Below are 14446 nucleotides of genomic sequence, written 5' to 3'. Positions count from 1 at the left end.
CTGGAAGCGGTGGCAGAAACCGCAGCAGCAGGATCGTGACCCTCGTGTTACAGAAGAACCCCGCCGCGCCTGGTAGCTGAGCAAATTTGACTTCATTGAACCCGCGCACTGGCCCCGCCCCTCATGCCCCGCCCCTAAGCCACGGCCACGCCCACCGCCCCGGAAACTACCATTCCCAGCCGCAGCGGCGCCAGGGCCCATTCTCATAGGTCCCGCCTTGGAAGCCCCGCCCCTGGAAGCCCCGCTCCCGAGACGCCCCCGCCTCTTCCCGGAAGCCTGAGTCCCAGACGGCCTGGCCTTCCCCGCGTGGGTCGCGGGCTGAGGGGTCCCAGGGGCGACCCAGCGGCTGGTCTGGGGGAGGGAGGGGGGCTCCGCGTCCGACCCCCGCTCCTACCCGGCATGAACCGCTACCTCCTGCCGCTCTCCGTGCTGGGCACGGTGGCGGGTGGCGCCGTGCTGCTCCGGTGAGTGCGCTCTGCTGCTGGGCTGCCGGCAGCCGCGAGGGGGGAAGGCTGGGGAGAGGTTGCTTGGTGGCCGACGGCCTAGAACTCCTCCAGCTCACCCGACCAGCCCGCCCCCAGACAGTGTTGGGGGGCAAACCTAAGTAGGCCCCCGAGGGCAGGTCACGGCCCAAGGTCACTCCGAGGAAGGGGGCGGATCCGGGCCCTTATGAACCTGCTGGTCTAATTGCTTCCGTACTTGTCATCGATTATTGAATCCGTCCTGCGGACACTTATTGAACGGTCTCCGTAGTCATGTGCTGGCCCCGGTGCAAGGAAAATGTGTTCCAATTTAAGCCCTCTTATCCGAAATCGGAGACGCAAACTGAATTGCCCAACACAGTGCATGACCAGATTGAACTGCATGGATTATATACTTGTCTCTCCTGGGCGAACTCACTAAAAAACCCCACAGAAAACCCAGCCAACCCAGTATTCCATAGCAGCACTGCTTCGGAGAGCTTTCGGCGCTGATGGAAGTGTTTTATATTTGTGCTGTTCGTTATGGTAGATAGCACTTGAAGTATAGTTGCATCGTGCCTGTAATTAACAATACGGTGTTATATTGTACACTCAAGAACTTGTTAAGAGGGTGGAAATCACGTTAAGTGTTCTTACCGCAATTAAAAAGAAAAGAATTAGTAATATATAATTCCTTTTTTTTAGAGAGAGGGAGAGAGAGGGGGTCGAAGTGAGCAAGGGGCAGAGAGAGAGAGGAGAGAGAAGCAGGGCTCACCCAAAGTGGGGCTCGTGTTCATCCCAAGAGGGCCTGGAGCCCATGCCATGCGGGCGGGACTCAAACTCACAAACTATGAGATCATGATCTGAGCTGAAGTCAGATGCTTAATGATCGAGCCACCTAGGTGCCCAGCAATATGTAATTAAAAAAAAAAAAAAAAGGTTTGTTTATTTTTGAGAGGGAGAGGTGCAGGAGTAGGGGAGGGGCAGCGGGAAGGAGAGAGAACCCTAAGCAGGCTCCACACTCAGCACAGAGCCAGTGGAGGGGCTTGATCTCAAGACCCTGAGATCAGGACCAGAGCCAAAATTGAGTCGGACGCTCAACTGACTGAGCCACCCAGGCGCCCCAGCAATATATCATTTTATTACAGTTACACAATACAAGAGATTGGCTGGGAGGCCTGAAAGTGATTGGAATATTGAAATGCTTTTTTTTTTTTTTTTTTTTTTTAAGGGAATGAAGCATAGACTGTAAATCCCTTTGAATAATTACCTTTGGGTTTATTTGCTGGGGCTGTGATGCAGCTTCATTTTGAAGTTGTTACTCCTGATCTGATAAAGCCTTTTTCATGTGCTTGGCCTGTATCTTGTTATTTATTTATTTAAAATATTTTAAATGTTTTATCTGTAAGATGGAGAGAGACAGAGCATGAGCAGGAGAGGTGCAGAGAGAGACGGAGACACAGAATCTGAAGCAGGTTCCAGGCTCCGAGCTGTCGGTAGACAGCCCGACGCAGGGCTCGAACTCACGAACTGTGAGATCATGACCTGAGCTGAAGTCGGACACGCAACCAACTGAGCCACCCGGGCGCCCCATGTATCTTGCTATTTATAATTCATTGAACAGTGGCTCTGTAATACTAACTGTTTTGGAAGTTCTAGAAAATGGAAATAGCTTTTTTTTTTAATGGAAATAATTCTTCCTTGTAATAAAATTCATTCATGCTGTTTTTATTTTTCTTTATAGTGTTGTCTTTCAGTCCTGAAAAAACTAAAAATAGTGATAATAATAAAGTGACAGCATGGGACAGGAAGAAAGAAAGGTAGCTGAGTGCCCTGGGGGGAAAGTATGGCTATTTATTCTTTTTTTTTTAACGTTTTATTTATTTTTGAGACAGAGAGAGACAGAGCATGAACGGAGGAGGGGCAGAGAGAGAGGGAGACACAGAATCTGAAGCAGGCTCCAGGCTCTGAGCTGTCAGCACAGAGCCCGATGCAGGGCTCGAACTCACGGACCACGAGATCGTGACCTGAGCTGAAGTCGGCTGCTTAACCGACTGAGCCACCCAGGCGCCCCTATTCTTCATTATTTTTAAAAAGTTTATTTGTTTAAGTAATTGCTACACCCAACGTGGGGCTTAAATTCACGACCCCAAGATCAAGAGTCGCTTGCTTTTCCAACTGAGCCAGCCTGGTGCCCCTATTTTTTTTTTTTTTAAGGTTTTTAAATCTTTATTTTTGAGAGACAGGGCGCGAGCAGGGGAGGGGCAGAGAGAGACGGAGACACAGAATCCGAAGCAGGCTCCAGGCTCTGAGCTGTCAGCACAGAGCCCGACGTGGGGCTCGAACCCACGAACCATGAGATCATGACCTGAGCCAAAGTCAGATGGATGCTCAACCCATTGAGCCACCTGGGTGCCCCAGAGGTGCCCTTATTTTTAATTTAAATAAAAACTTAGCCCCAGGTGGCTGGTGGTTTCCGTTTTGTACAGCTCCCTTCTCTCATATGGAGATGGCATTGTTTGGCCAGTCCCCCACTGGTGACATTCAGTTGTTTCCAGTATTTGGCTTCTGTGGGACATGGGTAAAGAATAAGGGTCCCCCTGCCCCCCAAAGATGGGCACGTCCTAATGCTCAGAGCCTGGGAATATGGTCCTTTACCTGTCAAAGGGGACTCTGCAGATGCCATTGAGTCAAGGACCTTGAGATGGGGGGGTTGTCCAGGTGGGTCCACCGCAATCACAATGGTCCTTCCGAGTCAGGGACGTGAAGATGCTGTACGGCTGACTCTGGGGACAGGAGGGGCCAGGAGCCGGAGGGCACCTCTAGAAGCTGGAAGAGGCATGGACCGGCCTCTCCCCTAGAGCTTCTGGAAGGAACACAGCTCTGCCAACACCCTGCCCTTATCCCAGTGAGACCCGTTTCGGACGCCTGCCTGCAGACCCCTAGATCACGCCAGCAGAGTTTAAACCCCCCCGAGCTTGTGGTGACTGGTTCCAGCGGCCACAGGAAACGAACACAGCGGGTCTTCAGGAAGTACTGATTGTCGTAGAGGCTCCCCCACACCTGGCCCTGCTGAGCCCTTTCTTTACCTGTGACATCACAGTGGCCCCCATGCAGTCACCAGATGTCCTTTCCGTCTTTCGGTTTGGGGAACACGAGCTCGTGTCGGCACCTGCAGCAAAGGGTGCAGATGGACAGAACTGACCACGTGGCTTCTCGCTTTCAGAGACTATGTGGCCGGAGGGTCCTGTCCCAGCAAGGCCACCATTCTCGGGAAGACCGTCATTGTGACCGGCGCCAACACGGGCATCGGGAAGCAGACCGCCTTGGAGCTGGCCAAAAGAGGTGAGGCCCCAGCGGGCACCTGCCTTCTCTGCCCGAGGCTTGGGGTGTGAGGTCTGGTGCTGGAGGGTTTGCGTTCCTGGGGTACGCTAAGGCCATCTGGTTGTCCAGGTCCAAAGTCATGTCGGCTTAGGCCGGAAAGGTTCTCCTCTCTGAACGCGGTGAGGGAGACTCTGGGTCTCCGAGGAGGCTGTGGACACCCAGCAGTTTCTGGTGTTGGCTTTTCTCTTGGTGCCGGCCTTGCGCTCCCTTACGGTGGTCGACTCCGTCCTGCTGGCTGGCTTGGGGCCTGGGTCAGAGGCTGGGGGTGAGGATCTGGCTTCAGGCTCTTCCAGGCTTACTGGTCGGGCGTCTTGTAGAAGGCCCCTCGATCTGGGTCCGGTCAGTGTTTTTCTCCTGGTCGGACTGGGGTCCTGGCGGACTTCCGGGCGGGAGGACTGCCCCGCTCAGCACGTGAAGGTCTCCTTCCAAGTTACAATCAGTGGACTTCCTGTCAGGTCAGGCACCGGAAAAGGAGGAGTCAAGGATTTGCGTCTGAGCTGCTGGAGGAGCAGAGCCACCCCTGGTGGGGGCGGGAAGGCTGCGGCGGGGCAGGCTTGAGGGCTGCGGGAAATCGCAAACTTTCTGTGGGCTTGACGGGTTGGGGTGGCTGGGGAATGGGTCCTGGCGGGCCAGGTCGGAGTGGGGTCTACCCCTGTCCACCCCTGAGGTGAGAGCGGTGGGGGCCGTGATGGGCAGCCCCCCCCCCCCGGGCCTGGGGTTTCCCCAAGGAGGGGCACGTGCTCCCCCCAGGAGAGGGTGGACGCACCCACCGTGGTCCTGAGGTCCCGAGGCAGCAGAGGATGAACGGATCCGCGTCCCATGAGTTCCCTTGTGGAGCGTGTGAGGGACAGCGGGGCCCAGTGGCGGGCAGGTAAGCCACACACATCCACGCGGTCCGCACCGTGGCTGCTTGTCCTTCTTCAATCCCTGGTTCTTGTCATTTTTCTAATTTTTTTTTTTTTTATGGCCGTATTGAGATTTAATCCACACAACACACAGGTTACCCACTTATCCTTTTTTTTTTTTAATCTTTATTTATTTTGAGAGGGAGTATGTGTGTACGCAGGGGAGGGGCAGAGAGAGATGGGGAGAGAGAGAATCCCGAGCAGGCTCTGAAGTGTCAGCATAGGGTCCGATGTGGGGGCTCAAACCCATGAATCGTGACGTGAGATCATCTGAGCTGAAATCAAGAGTTGGACACTTAACCGACCGAGCCACTGAGGCGTCCCCCGAGGGGAGGATTTAAAAAGTATTCTTTATCTCGGGTGCCTGGGTGGCTCAGTCGGTTGAGCGTCCGACTTCGGCTCAGGTCATGATCTCGAGGTTCGTGAGTTCGATCCCCGTGTCGGGCTCTGTGCTGACAGCTCGGAGCCCGCAGCCTGCTTCGGATTCTGTGTCTCCCTCTCTCTGCCCCTCCCCCACTCATGCTCTCTCTTTCAAAAATAAACAAACGTAAAAAAAAAAAAGATTAAAAAAAATATTCTTGATCCTGTCCTGGGCTTCCAGGAGGCAACATCATTCTGGCCTGTCGGGACATGGAGAAGTGTGAAGCGGCAGCAAGGGACATTCGCAGGGAGACCCTTAATCACCACGTCAGCGCCCGGCACCTGGACTTGGCCTCCCTCAAGTCCATCCGAGAGTTCGCCGCGAAGATCACCGAAGGTAGGAGGGAGGACGCCGGCCTTGAGGGGCGCGGTGGGGTGGCCAGGCTTTGAGGAGTGAGTTAAACCAGCCAAGTCCTAGGGCTACCGTGGGGTGTTGGTAGACCGTGGCCCGTGTTTTCGGACAGGGGCAGACGTCTGCGGGAGAAGATGATACGCTTTCTGTCTCTTCTGGTCACGTTAACGTATTTTACGTGTCAACCGTTTACGTAAATGGTTGGAAGAACTCAAAAGAGTGATCTTTCTGGATATGCGGACACTGTATGGAGGTCAGATATCAGTGTCTGTAAATAAAGTTTTATTGGCACACAGTCACGCCCGTTAGTTTACGTATCATCTGTGGCCGCGTTAGTCCCGCGACGGCGGAGTTCAGTAGAGACAGACGGTATGGCCTGCAGAGCCAAAAGTGTTCAGTCTGGTCCTTTACAGGAGAAGCTTGCCCTGTCGGAAAACGAACTCCTTCGGCATCAGATCCCCCAGACGCAGAGGCCCGGATGAGGTTGGAAGTGCAGGGGGATGAGGGATGAGTTAGCCTACGGGTTCCTGAGGCTCCCTGGCTCTCGGGGGTGACAGGTGACGCCCGGGACGCAGCGAGGAGTCGGATCCAGGCTCTGCGCGGGGTCCTGTGTGGGGCCACGGCCGCGACGATGGGCACAGCACAGGGTACCCGGCCCTCACGCTCTCTTTGCCGGGTGTTTCTGCAGATCCGGGGACTAGGCTGGCATTTTTCTGCACCGCATCACACTCGTGACTCTCTCGTCTTGCTTCCCACCCGATGTCCTCAGAACTGGTTTACGTCCTTATGTTTGGGAACAGGAATGACATTTACGGGAGGAGACGTTCAGAAAGTACAAACGGGGATACAGCCAACCATCTCCCTGCCGCTAGTTCCCAGACGCCTTCCTCAGACGTATTCGGTGCACCCCTTCTTGGGTGTCCTTCTGGAGACTGTGCATTTCTTTTTTTTTTTTTATTTTTTAATTTTTAATGTTTATTTTTGAGAGAGGGAGACACAGAATCTAAGGCAGGCCCCAGGCTCCAAGCTGTCAGCACAGAGCTGGATGTGGGGCTCCAACCCACAAACCATGAGATCATGATCTGAGCCGAAGTCGGACGCTCGACCCACTGAGCCACCCAGGCGCCCCTGTTAGTGCGTTTCTAAAGCAAGCAGATATATATACCTGCCCTGGGCCTTTTTGATATAATCGGAGCATGTCATACATGTGGTGCTTTTTCTCCCCTGTTCTATCCAGCAGGTTCTAGTGTTTTCCCTTTTTAGAGGGGGAAATGAATCAGAGCAAAGCTGTGTGCCTTGGCCAGGGTAGAGCCAGGGGATTTGAACCCTCGTCTGATGGTTCCAGGTAGTTCTGTGCTACCCCATCCACCATCAGATAAAGAACGAAATAGAGGCTCTGTTTACAAGGTGCTGGATAACTAGTCTGTTGTCTCTACTGAACCTAAAAACCACTTTGAGAGTGTTGTGGGTTCCACTGTGTCCCCTCAAAAGAAGATGTGTTGGGATCACAGCCCCCAGGACCTCAGAACGTGACCTTATTTGGAGACAGGGTCTGTACGGAGGTATCCAAGTGAAAGTGAGGGCAGCAGGGTAGAGCCTACTCTGGTATGACTGGAGTCCTTGTAGAGAGGGAGGTGAGGACAACAGACAGATGCTGAGGGAAGAGACAGAAGGCGGACAGTTGTTTACGGGCGGGGAGAGACCCAGGAACAGATTGTCCCTCACGGTCCTCAAAAGGAGACAATCCTGAGACCCGCTGATCCCGGACTCCCCGCCTCCAGAGCTGGGACGCAGTATGTTTCCGTGGCCCGTTGTTACGCGGCCCTAGCTGACTGATACAGGGAGGAGGGTGCTGTTATTCGTCCCGTTTTACAGACAAGGAAACAGGCCCAGGGAGGGACGGCCGCTTGTGCCTGTGGAGAGGCAGGGCTGGGAATCGGCTGCCTGCTGAGCTGGAGTTCCCACGAGTAACCTCCCAGTTTCAGGCCCCGAGGCCCCTGCAGATGTGGCCTCTTCCCTTTTCAGAAAACGTCTCTGAGCTGCAGGTGGGGTGTGTCTGTTTTCAGAATATAGCAAACTGGTTCGAGATCGCAGTCTCTTCACGGTTGTGGAGGCCAGAAGTCCAGGATCGAGGTGTCAGCAGGGTGGCACTGTTCCTGAGACAGCACAGTCCCTCCTGCGTCTTCCAGCTTCTGGAGGTGGCCCTCGGTCCTCGCAGGCGCATCGCTCAGTCTCTGCCTCCGTCCCTACAGCACATTCCCCCCGCGGGTTGCTGTCTGAGTCCTGTTGGTTTAGGGCCCCACGATGACCTTATCTTAACTAGATAACTTTTGCAAAGACTCTGTGCAAAATCAGGCCGTGTTCCCAGACTCCGGCTGGGCGTGAATGTCTGGGGGACAATGGTCAGCCCAGGGCAGGGGATGCTGTCCCCCCAGCTGCGCTCGTGCTTCACGCAGGCGTGGGACTGACGCGTTTGCCCTCACCCCTGTCCTCCAGAGAAAGAGCGCGTGCACATCCTGATCAACAACGCGGCTGTGATGCGGTGCCCCCACTGGACCACCGAGGACGGCTTCGAGATGCAGTTCGGCGTTAACCACCTGGGTGAGGCCTCGGGCTGCGGGCTGCGTGGGGTCAACGTCGGCCTGGGACGTGAATGGTATCCTCTGTGGGTCCTCCTCACTCTCAAGGGCAGCGGGGCGGCCGCTTGTGGGGTCACCGGCAGCTCAGGGAGTTGCCTGCTGACAGCCGGGTGCTCCGCCAGTCCTTCAGATCCATCATCCGTCTCGGCCTTTTGACCCCTTATCTGTCCTCCAGTCTGTCTGTCCTTCAGTTACTCTGTCCACCTGTTGTCACCCTGAATGCAACAGGGGTTCCCTTAGCAAGGGCGAGGAGGAACTAGGTACTGGGCAGGTGCCAGTCGCTGGATTAGGGCCCACCCTCATGACCTCATTTTCACTCGATTGCCTCTGCGAAGACCCCTCTCTCCAAATAAGACCACATGCCGAGGTCTTGGAGGGTCATAACTCACGTGACTATCACTCGGTGTCCTATTGGCTGGGGCCCAGTCACATGACCGATGCCGGTGCGAGGAAGTCTGGGAAATGTAGTCCGTCACCGGGCAGCCCTGGGCAGAGCCGAAAATTCTATCGCTGAAGGAGAAATGGAGGAAGGATTTGGGGAGACGGAAGGCGGCCCGTCCCCCAACCGACCTCATAGGATTCGTGCAGAGCTTGGTGTTGGGCTGGATCTTTCTTTCCTGCGGGGCCGCCCTGCTCGCTACAGGACGTTTATTGAGGAGCGTGCCTGGCTGGCCTCCACCCACCCGATGGCCAGAGCACCTCCCTTTTCTCTCTGCAGTTGTGACGACCACAACCTCTAGGTGTTGCCAGAGGTCCCCTGGGGGATGGATCTGGCCCCTGTCCAGAGCCACGGGTTCCTGGGAGGGTCACACAAGGTAATGTTCTCAGTACGGCCCTATGTGCCAGGTAAGAATTCAGGGAAAATTGCCTTTTTGTTGTCCTGCATCCAGGTCACTTTCTCTTGACGAACTTGCTGCTGGACACACTGAAAGCCTCGGCCCCTTCGCGGATCGTCAACCTCTCGTCCTTGGCCCACGTCGCAGGTCACGTGGACTTTGAAGACTTGAACTGGGAGAAGAGGACGTACGACACTAAAGCGGCTTATTGCCAGAGCAAGCTGGCCGTCGTCCTGTTTACCAAGGAGCTGAGCCGGCGGCTGCAGGGTACGTGCGTGGCGAGCCTCGCTGGCCTCTCTCTTCCTCTAGCTCTGCGCCTGGAACAGTCCTGGGATGCCGGGCCCATGGGAGGTCAAGCACGGGTCCCAGAACAGAGTAGGTGGAGGCGGGACACGCACGGCACCACGTTCACTGGTGCCCGAAGCAGACGTCACTGATCCATCGTGGCATCCTCCCCGGCTCATCCTGCACCGGCACCTAAGCCTTTGGTGCTCCGGGCCAGCGGTCCTCAACCGTGGGTGAGTCGGCACCCCTGGAGACATTCGGCAGTATCTGAAGACCGTTGGGGCAGTGGAGGTGGGGGGAGCGTTGCTGCTGGCATGCAGCCGCCCAGCCTCCTGCCGCGGACAGGATGAAGAACGATCTGACCTCAGTGTCCGGGGGGCCGAAGTCGGAAGGTCCGCCCTGTGCCCTTGCTTCTCAGAGAGCATCCGTGGACCAGCCACGTCCATTCAGCCAGGAGCCGGCTGTAACTGGCCTCTCAGGCCCCACCCCGAGCCACCGCCTCAGATTTCTCAGGGGGTGGGAGGTGGGGGTGGAGCCCGGCAGCTGGGGGCTCTCAGGCCCTCCCGGGGATTTTCACGTACGTTCAGGTTCGGGAGGCCCTGCTCTAGGCAGTTACGTGACAGAGCTGCTTTGCAAGATGAAACCACTTGCTGTGGAAGTTTCCGAGCAAGGGGGGGGGGGGGGTGATGTGGATTCAAGGGGAGGACGCGGAATGGGATGGCCCTGGAGCCGAGGGCGGGCGGCATCAGCCTTCCAGGTGGGCGTGAACCTGGTGTCTGCTCACCCCCTCGTCCCTCTCCTTCCCTCTCCCGTCAGGCACGGGTGTGACTGTCAACGCTCTGCACCCCGGCGTGGCCAGGACGGAGCTGGGCAGACACACGGGCATGCACAGCTCTGCCTTCTCCAGCTTCACGCTCGGTAAGCCCCCTCCTGGCCTGCGGGCCCTTAGCCGAACCCCTGCCCGCCCCGCCTGGGGCCCAGCTCCCTTCAGCGTATCAGTCAGAGCCTGCAGAGAAACAGAACAGGATATATGCAGATGCTCGGAGAGACCTGTCGTGAGGGATCGGCTCGTGCATTTACGGAGGCTGAGAAGTCCCCGTGATCTGCCCTCTGTCTGCTGGAGGCCCAGGAGAGGTGGTGGTGTATCACGGTCCAAACCCAGAGGCCTGTCAACCAGGGGAGCCCTGGTGTCAGTCCCAGCCCGAAGGCCAGGGGCCCTGGTGTCTGAGGGCAGGAGACGGATGTCCCAGCTCAAGCAGAGAGAGGGCAGAATTGGCTCTTCCTCCGGCTTTTTGTTCCGTTTGCACCTTCAACTAATTGCACGGTGCCCACCCACCTTGGTGAAGGGCGAGCTCTTTACTCCTTCAGAGAGTATCTCATGCTCAGAGACTCTCTCCGGGGCCTGGCTCTGCCCCCTCCCTTGTATCTTCCGGGGTACTGAGAACGAGTTACTGGTACATGTGGATGCAGCCTGCCATCCTTGGAAACAGCCCCAGGAAACAGGCCAGATCCTGCTCGATGAGAAAACCGGGTCTCAGAGAAGGAGACCATGGAGCGGACTCCTGGTTGTGCCTGGGGTGGCTCCAGCTTCACCCCAAATGAGCCTTGCCACCCAGGGAGGCATCCTCCCCTCCCGGAGCCTGTTTCCTTAACGACAAAGCGAGGGCCATAACAGCACGCTCCTCACGGTCGTGAGGATGAGATGGCCCTTAAAAGAACCGGCAGAGGGTCTGACCCAGCTTTAGGCTGAATAATCAGAACTTTAGAACTAGTCCTGAAAAGCATCTCGTGGGTGGGTGCCGGATATCAAGGATTCTAAGTTGAGGCTGGCGCTGGAGACATCTCATAAATAAAAGTTATTTTAAGCAAGAGGAGGTAGGGTAAGGACTCAGAGCTCAAGGAGAGGAGGGAGAGCTCCCGTGTTCTTGGGGAAAGCTGGAGAGGCTCGCTGGGGGAGGCAGCTTTGGGGCTGGTCTGTGGCCCAAAGGTGGCTGGGCAGTGCCGGGGAAGGGAACCCCTGGTGGAGGGAACCTCGGAGGCAAAGGCCTGGAGGTGGGCCGTGTGGGCCTGCGGTCCGACTTCTGGCCTCTGTGGGCCCGGGGCATCGTGGTGGAGGCGTCGGGCTGTTTGTGTCCTCCTCCCAGAACGTGTGTGGACTGAATGCCCCGTGGGCTCCTTGCAGGGCCCATCTTCTGGCTGCTGGTCAAGAGCCCCCAGCTGGCAGCCCAGCCCAGCACGTACCTGGCCGTGGCAGAGGAACTGGAGGGCGTTTCTGGAAAGTACTTTGATGGATTCAAAGAGAAGCCTCCAGCCCCTGAAGCTGAGGATGAGGAGGTAGCCCAGAGGCTGTGGGCTGAAAGTGCCCGCCTGGTGGGCTTGGAGCTGTCCGGTGGTCCCTCTCCTCGGTGAGGGGACAGCCCCTCCCAGAATAACCTTTGGGAGCAGGTGTCAAAAGCACGCGGGAGGCTGAATCACCTGGATGCCGCGGCCAGACCGAGGCTGGCTGCTCTGTCCGCAGCACCCTCTAGGTGGCAGTGTTTGCCAAGGAATTCTGGCTGCCACGCCTACGTCACCCTCTAGGTGGCAGTGTTGGCCGTGTGAGCCTCAAGACCAAGGCTGTCGTGCGCGCAGCGCCCCCTAGGTGGCAGTATTGCTCAAGGACCAATGGCCGCTACGTCCACACCATCCGGTAGGGATCCCTCGTGGCTCTTGCCTCCTCTCAGGCACGGTGGACCCGGCTGCAGGTGCACACCTGGCCCATCGGCCGGCAGGGGCACGGGGCCATCAGACGCCTGCCTTGTGCATGTCCCTGGGAACTGCTGAGGGAGGAGTCCGCTCCCTCTGCTGTGGCCGCGGCAGGAGAGCCAGTGACGGCCACGGTGGCGAACTGTACACCCCTGGGAAAAATGTCAGCCCGACGGGATCAAGTTCATGGTTCCCTGCGGGACCGTGCACACCCGCAGTCACCTCTCCGAGCCTCGGTTTCTCCCACTGTAGAATGTGCAGAATAACTTGACTACCTCCTAGGATGGTACGGTGGTGGGTGAGTTATCGCCCGGCGCGGTGAGGGGCAGCTGTGTGTTCCTTGCTGGCACCAAAAAGCTCCGTAATCAAGACACGAATACTTTAACATTAAGAAAATGTGACATTTGAGGTACGTGGGGAGCCCAGGGATGCCGTGCCACGTCCACAGAACAGCGAACGATCGTGCCCCAGATGCCAACGATGCCGAGGGAGGGAGTGGAAAGGCATTGAAGACGGCCCAAAGCCTTAGAAGTACAGTCAGTTTTCTTTCTGTTACCACATCGGACCGCAACAGCCAAAGGGTATGTTTGGGATGAACGGACTCCGGTTGGCACCTTCCAGCACGGACCCCAACGATCCCCACCTCCCCCTGTTCATGTCCTTCTTACCCTCTGAGAGAGGGCTGGACCTAGCCACCCACTTCCAGCAAAAAGAATGCAGCCAAGCTGACGGAACAGCCGGTTCTGTGGTCAGGCTACTGATGGGCATCTGTCGTGCTGGCCCTCGCCCTGCCCCGCCGAGAGGAGCTGTGAGCTGTCCTGTGCAGACATCCCAGTGGCCGGGATGGCCAGAGAGGAACTGAGGCCTCAGTGCAGCAATCCAGGAGCAGGTGTGAACACCAGGAGGTGGGAATCATGTTGGGGGGGGGCGGTTACCCTAAGAGCCTGTGCACCACAGGGATACACCCCCCCACATACATACATATGTGTGCGTGTATCCTCATATAATCTGTGTATTTCTCCCTGTGGGATCAGGGAAAATACTTCTTTTTTTTAAGAAATTTACATCCTGGGCCCCTGGGTGGCTCAGGTGGTTAAGCATCCGACTTCGGCTCAGGTCATGATCTCACAGTTCGTGAATTCAAGCCCCACGTCTGGTTCTGTGCTGACAGTTCAGAGCCTGGAACCTGCTTTGGATTCTGTGCCTCCCCTTCTCTCTACCCCTCCCCTGCTCACACTCTGTCTGTCTGTCTCTCTCAAAAATAAATAAACATTTAAAAAAATTTAACATCCAAGTTAGTTGACATACAGTGTAATGATTTTCAGGAATAGAATTTAGTGATTCATCACTTACATATAACACCCAGTGCTCATCCCAACCAGTGGTCTTTTTTTTTTTTTTTTTTAATTTTTTTTTTAACGTTTATTTATTTTTGAGACAGAGAGAGACAGAGCATGAAGGGGGGAGGGGCAGAGAGAGAAGGAGACACAGAATCGGAAGCAGCCTCCAGGCTCTGAGCCATCAGCCCAGAGCCTGACGCGGGGCTCGAACTCACGGACCGCGAGATCGTGACCTGAGCTGAAGTCGGACGCTTAACTGACTGCGCCACCCAGGCGCCCCCCAACCAGTGGTCTTAATGCCCCCTTGCACATTCAGCCCATCCCCCCCCCCCCTTCCCCAACACCCCTCCAGCAACCCTCAGTTTGTTCTCGGTATTTTAGAGTCCCTTCTGGTGTGTCTCAGGGAGAGTACTTCTGGTAGTCCGGTAGTCTGAGCGTAACCTCAAAACCTCCGCTTCTCCAAATATATGTGTAGGATTTGCCCGGAGGTGACGGTATTCGCTAACATAACCACAGTACAATGACCAAAACCCAGAAAATAATACTGACGATGCTACGATCTCATATCTAATCTACAGACGTTGAAGTTTTATCAATGGTAATGTCCTTTACAGCGCAAAAGAAAACCACCGAAATTCTTTTCTGACCCAGTAGCCAATCCAGAATCACACGTTACATCACTTGTCCTGTCTCCTTAATCCGCTTTAAACTGAACCGTCTTTCTCTTTCTTTAAATTTTTTTTTTTTTCCAACGTTTATTTATTTTTGGGACAGAGAGAGACAGAGCGTGAATGGGGGAGGGGCAGAGAGAGAGGGAGACACAGAATCGGAAACAGGCTCCAGGCTCCGAGCCATCAGCCCAGAGCCCGACGCGGGGCTCGAACTCGCGGACCGTGAGATCGTGACCTGGCTGAAGTCGGACGCTTAACCGACTGCACCACCCAGGCGCCCCTATTTTTAGTTTTTTGAGGAAACTCCATACTGTTTTCTTTTTTTTTCTTTTTTTATTAAAATAATTTTTTTTTATTAACGTTTATTTATTTTTGAGACAGAGAAAGACAGAGCATGAACGGGGGAGG

At 55.7% G+C, this 14446-nt stretch overlaps 1 protein-coding gene across 3 annotated transcripts; it reads left to right on the top strand.

Moving 5' to 3' along the window:
- Positions 1-261: 261 nt before the first annotated feature.
- Positions 262-13139, top strand: RDH13 (retinol dehydrogenase 13). 3 transcript variants are annotated; one of them, XM_047100904.1, is made up of 7 exons: positions 262-464; positions 3688-3806; positions 5352-5507; positions 8019-8123; positions 9052-9264; positions 10099-10200; positions 11465-13139. In XM_047100904.1, exons 1-7 carry the CDS (start codon positions 400-402, stop codon positions 11689-11691), a joined length of 987 nt encoding a protein of 328 aa, XP_046956860.1. In that variant the 5' UTR covers positions 262-399; the 3' UTR covers positions 11692-13139. The 3 variants fall into 3 exon arrangements, 2 of the variants coding, with proteins under 2 accessions (XP_046956860.1, XP_046956859.1); XR_006965956.1 differs by lacking the exon at positions 11465-13139 and having other exon boundaries at positions 9052-9515; positions 10099-10186; XM_047100903.1 differs by having other exon boundaries at positions 10099-11545.
- Positions 13140-14446: the final 1307 nt, after the last annotated feature.

The sequence above is a fragment of the Lynx rufus genome, unplaced genomic scaffold (genome assembly GCF_022079265.1).
Source record: "Lynx rufus isolate CCGP_SWC_20201006 ecotype Redwood Valley unplaced genomic scaffold, mLynRuf1.p SCAF_54, whole genome shotgun sequence".
Classification (NCBI taxonomy): Eukaryota; Metazoa; Chordata; class Mammalia; order Carnivora; family Felidae; genus Lynx; species Lynx rufus.
This window is presented reverse-complemented; position numbering and strand designations above follow the sequence as displayed.

Excerpts from the sequence above, each read along its gene's own strand:
- RDH13 (XM_047100903.1), top strand. The coding sequence starts at position 400 with ATGAACCGCTACCTCCTGCCGCTCTCCGTGCTGGGCACGGTGGCGGGT. Across the intron at positions 465-3,687 it reads GGTGGCGCCGTGCTGCTCCG|AGACTATGTGGCCGGAGGGT; the intron begins GTGAGTGCGCTC and ends TCTCGCTTTCAG. Across the intron at positions 3,807-5,351 it reads CTTGGAGCTGGCCAAAAGAG|GAGGCAACATCATTCTGGCC; the intron begins GTGAGGCCCCAG and ends CTGGGCTTCCAG.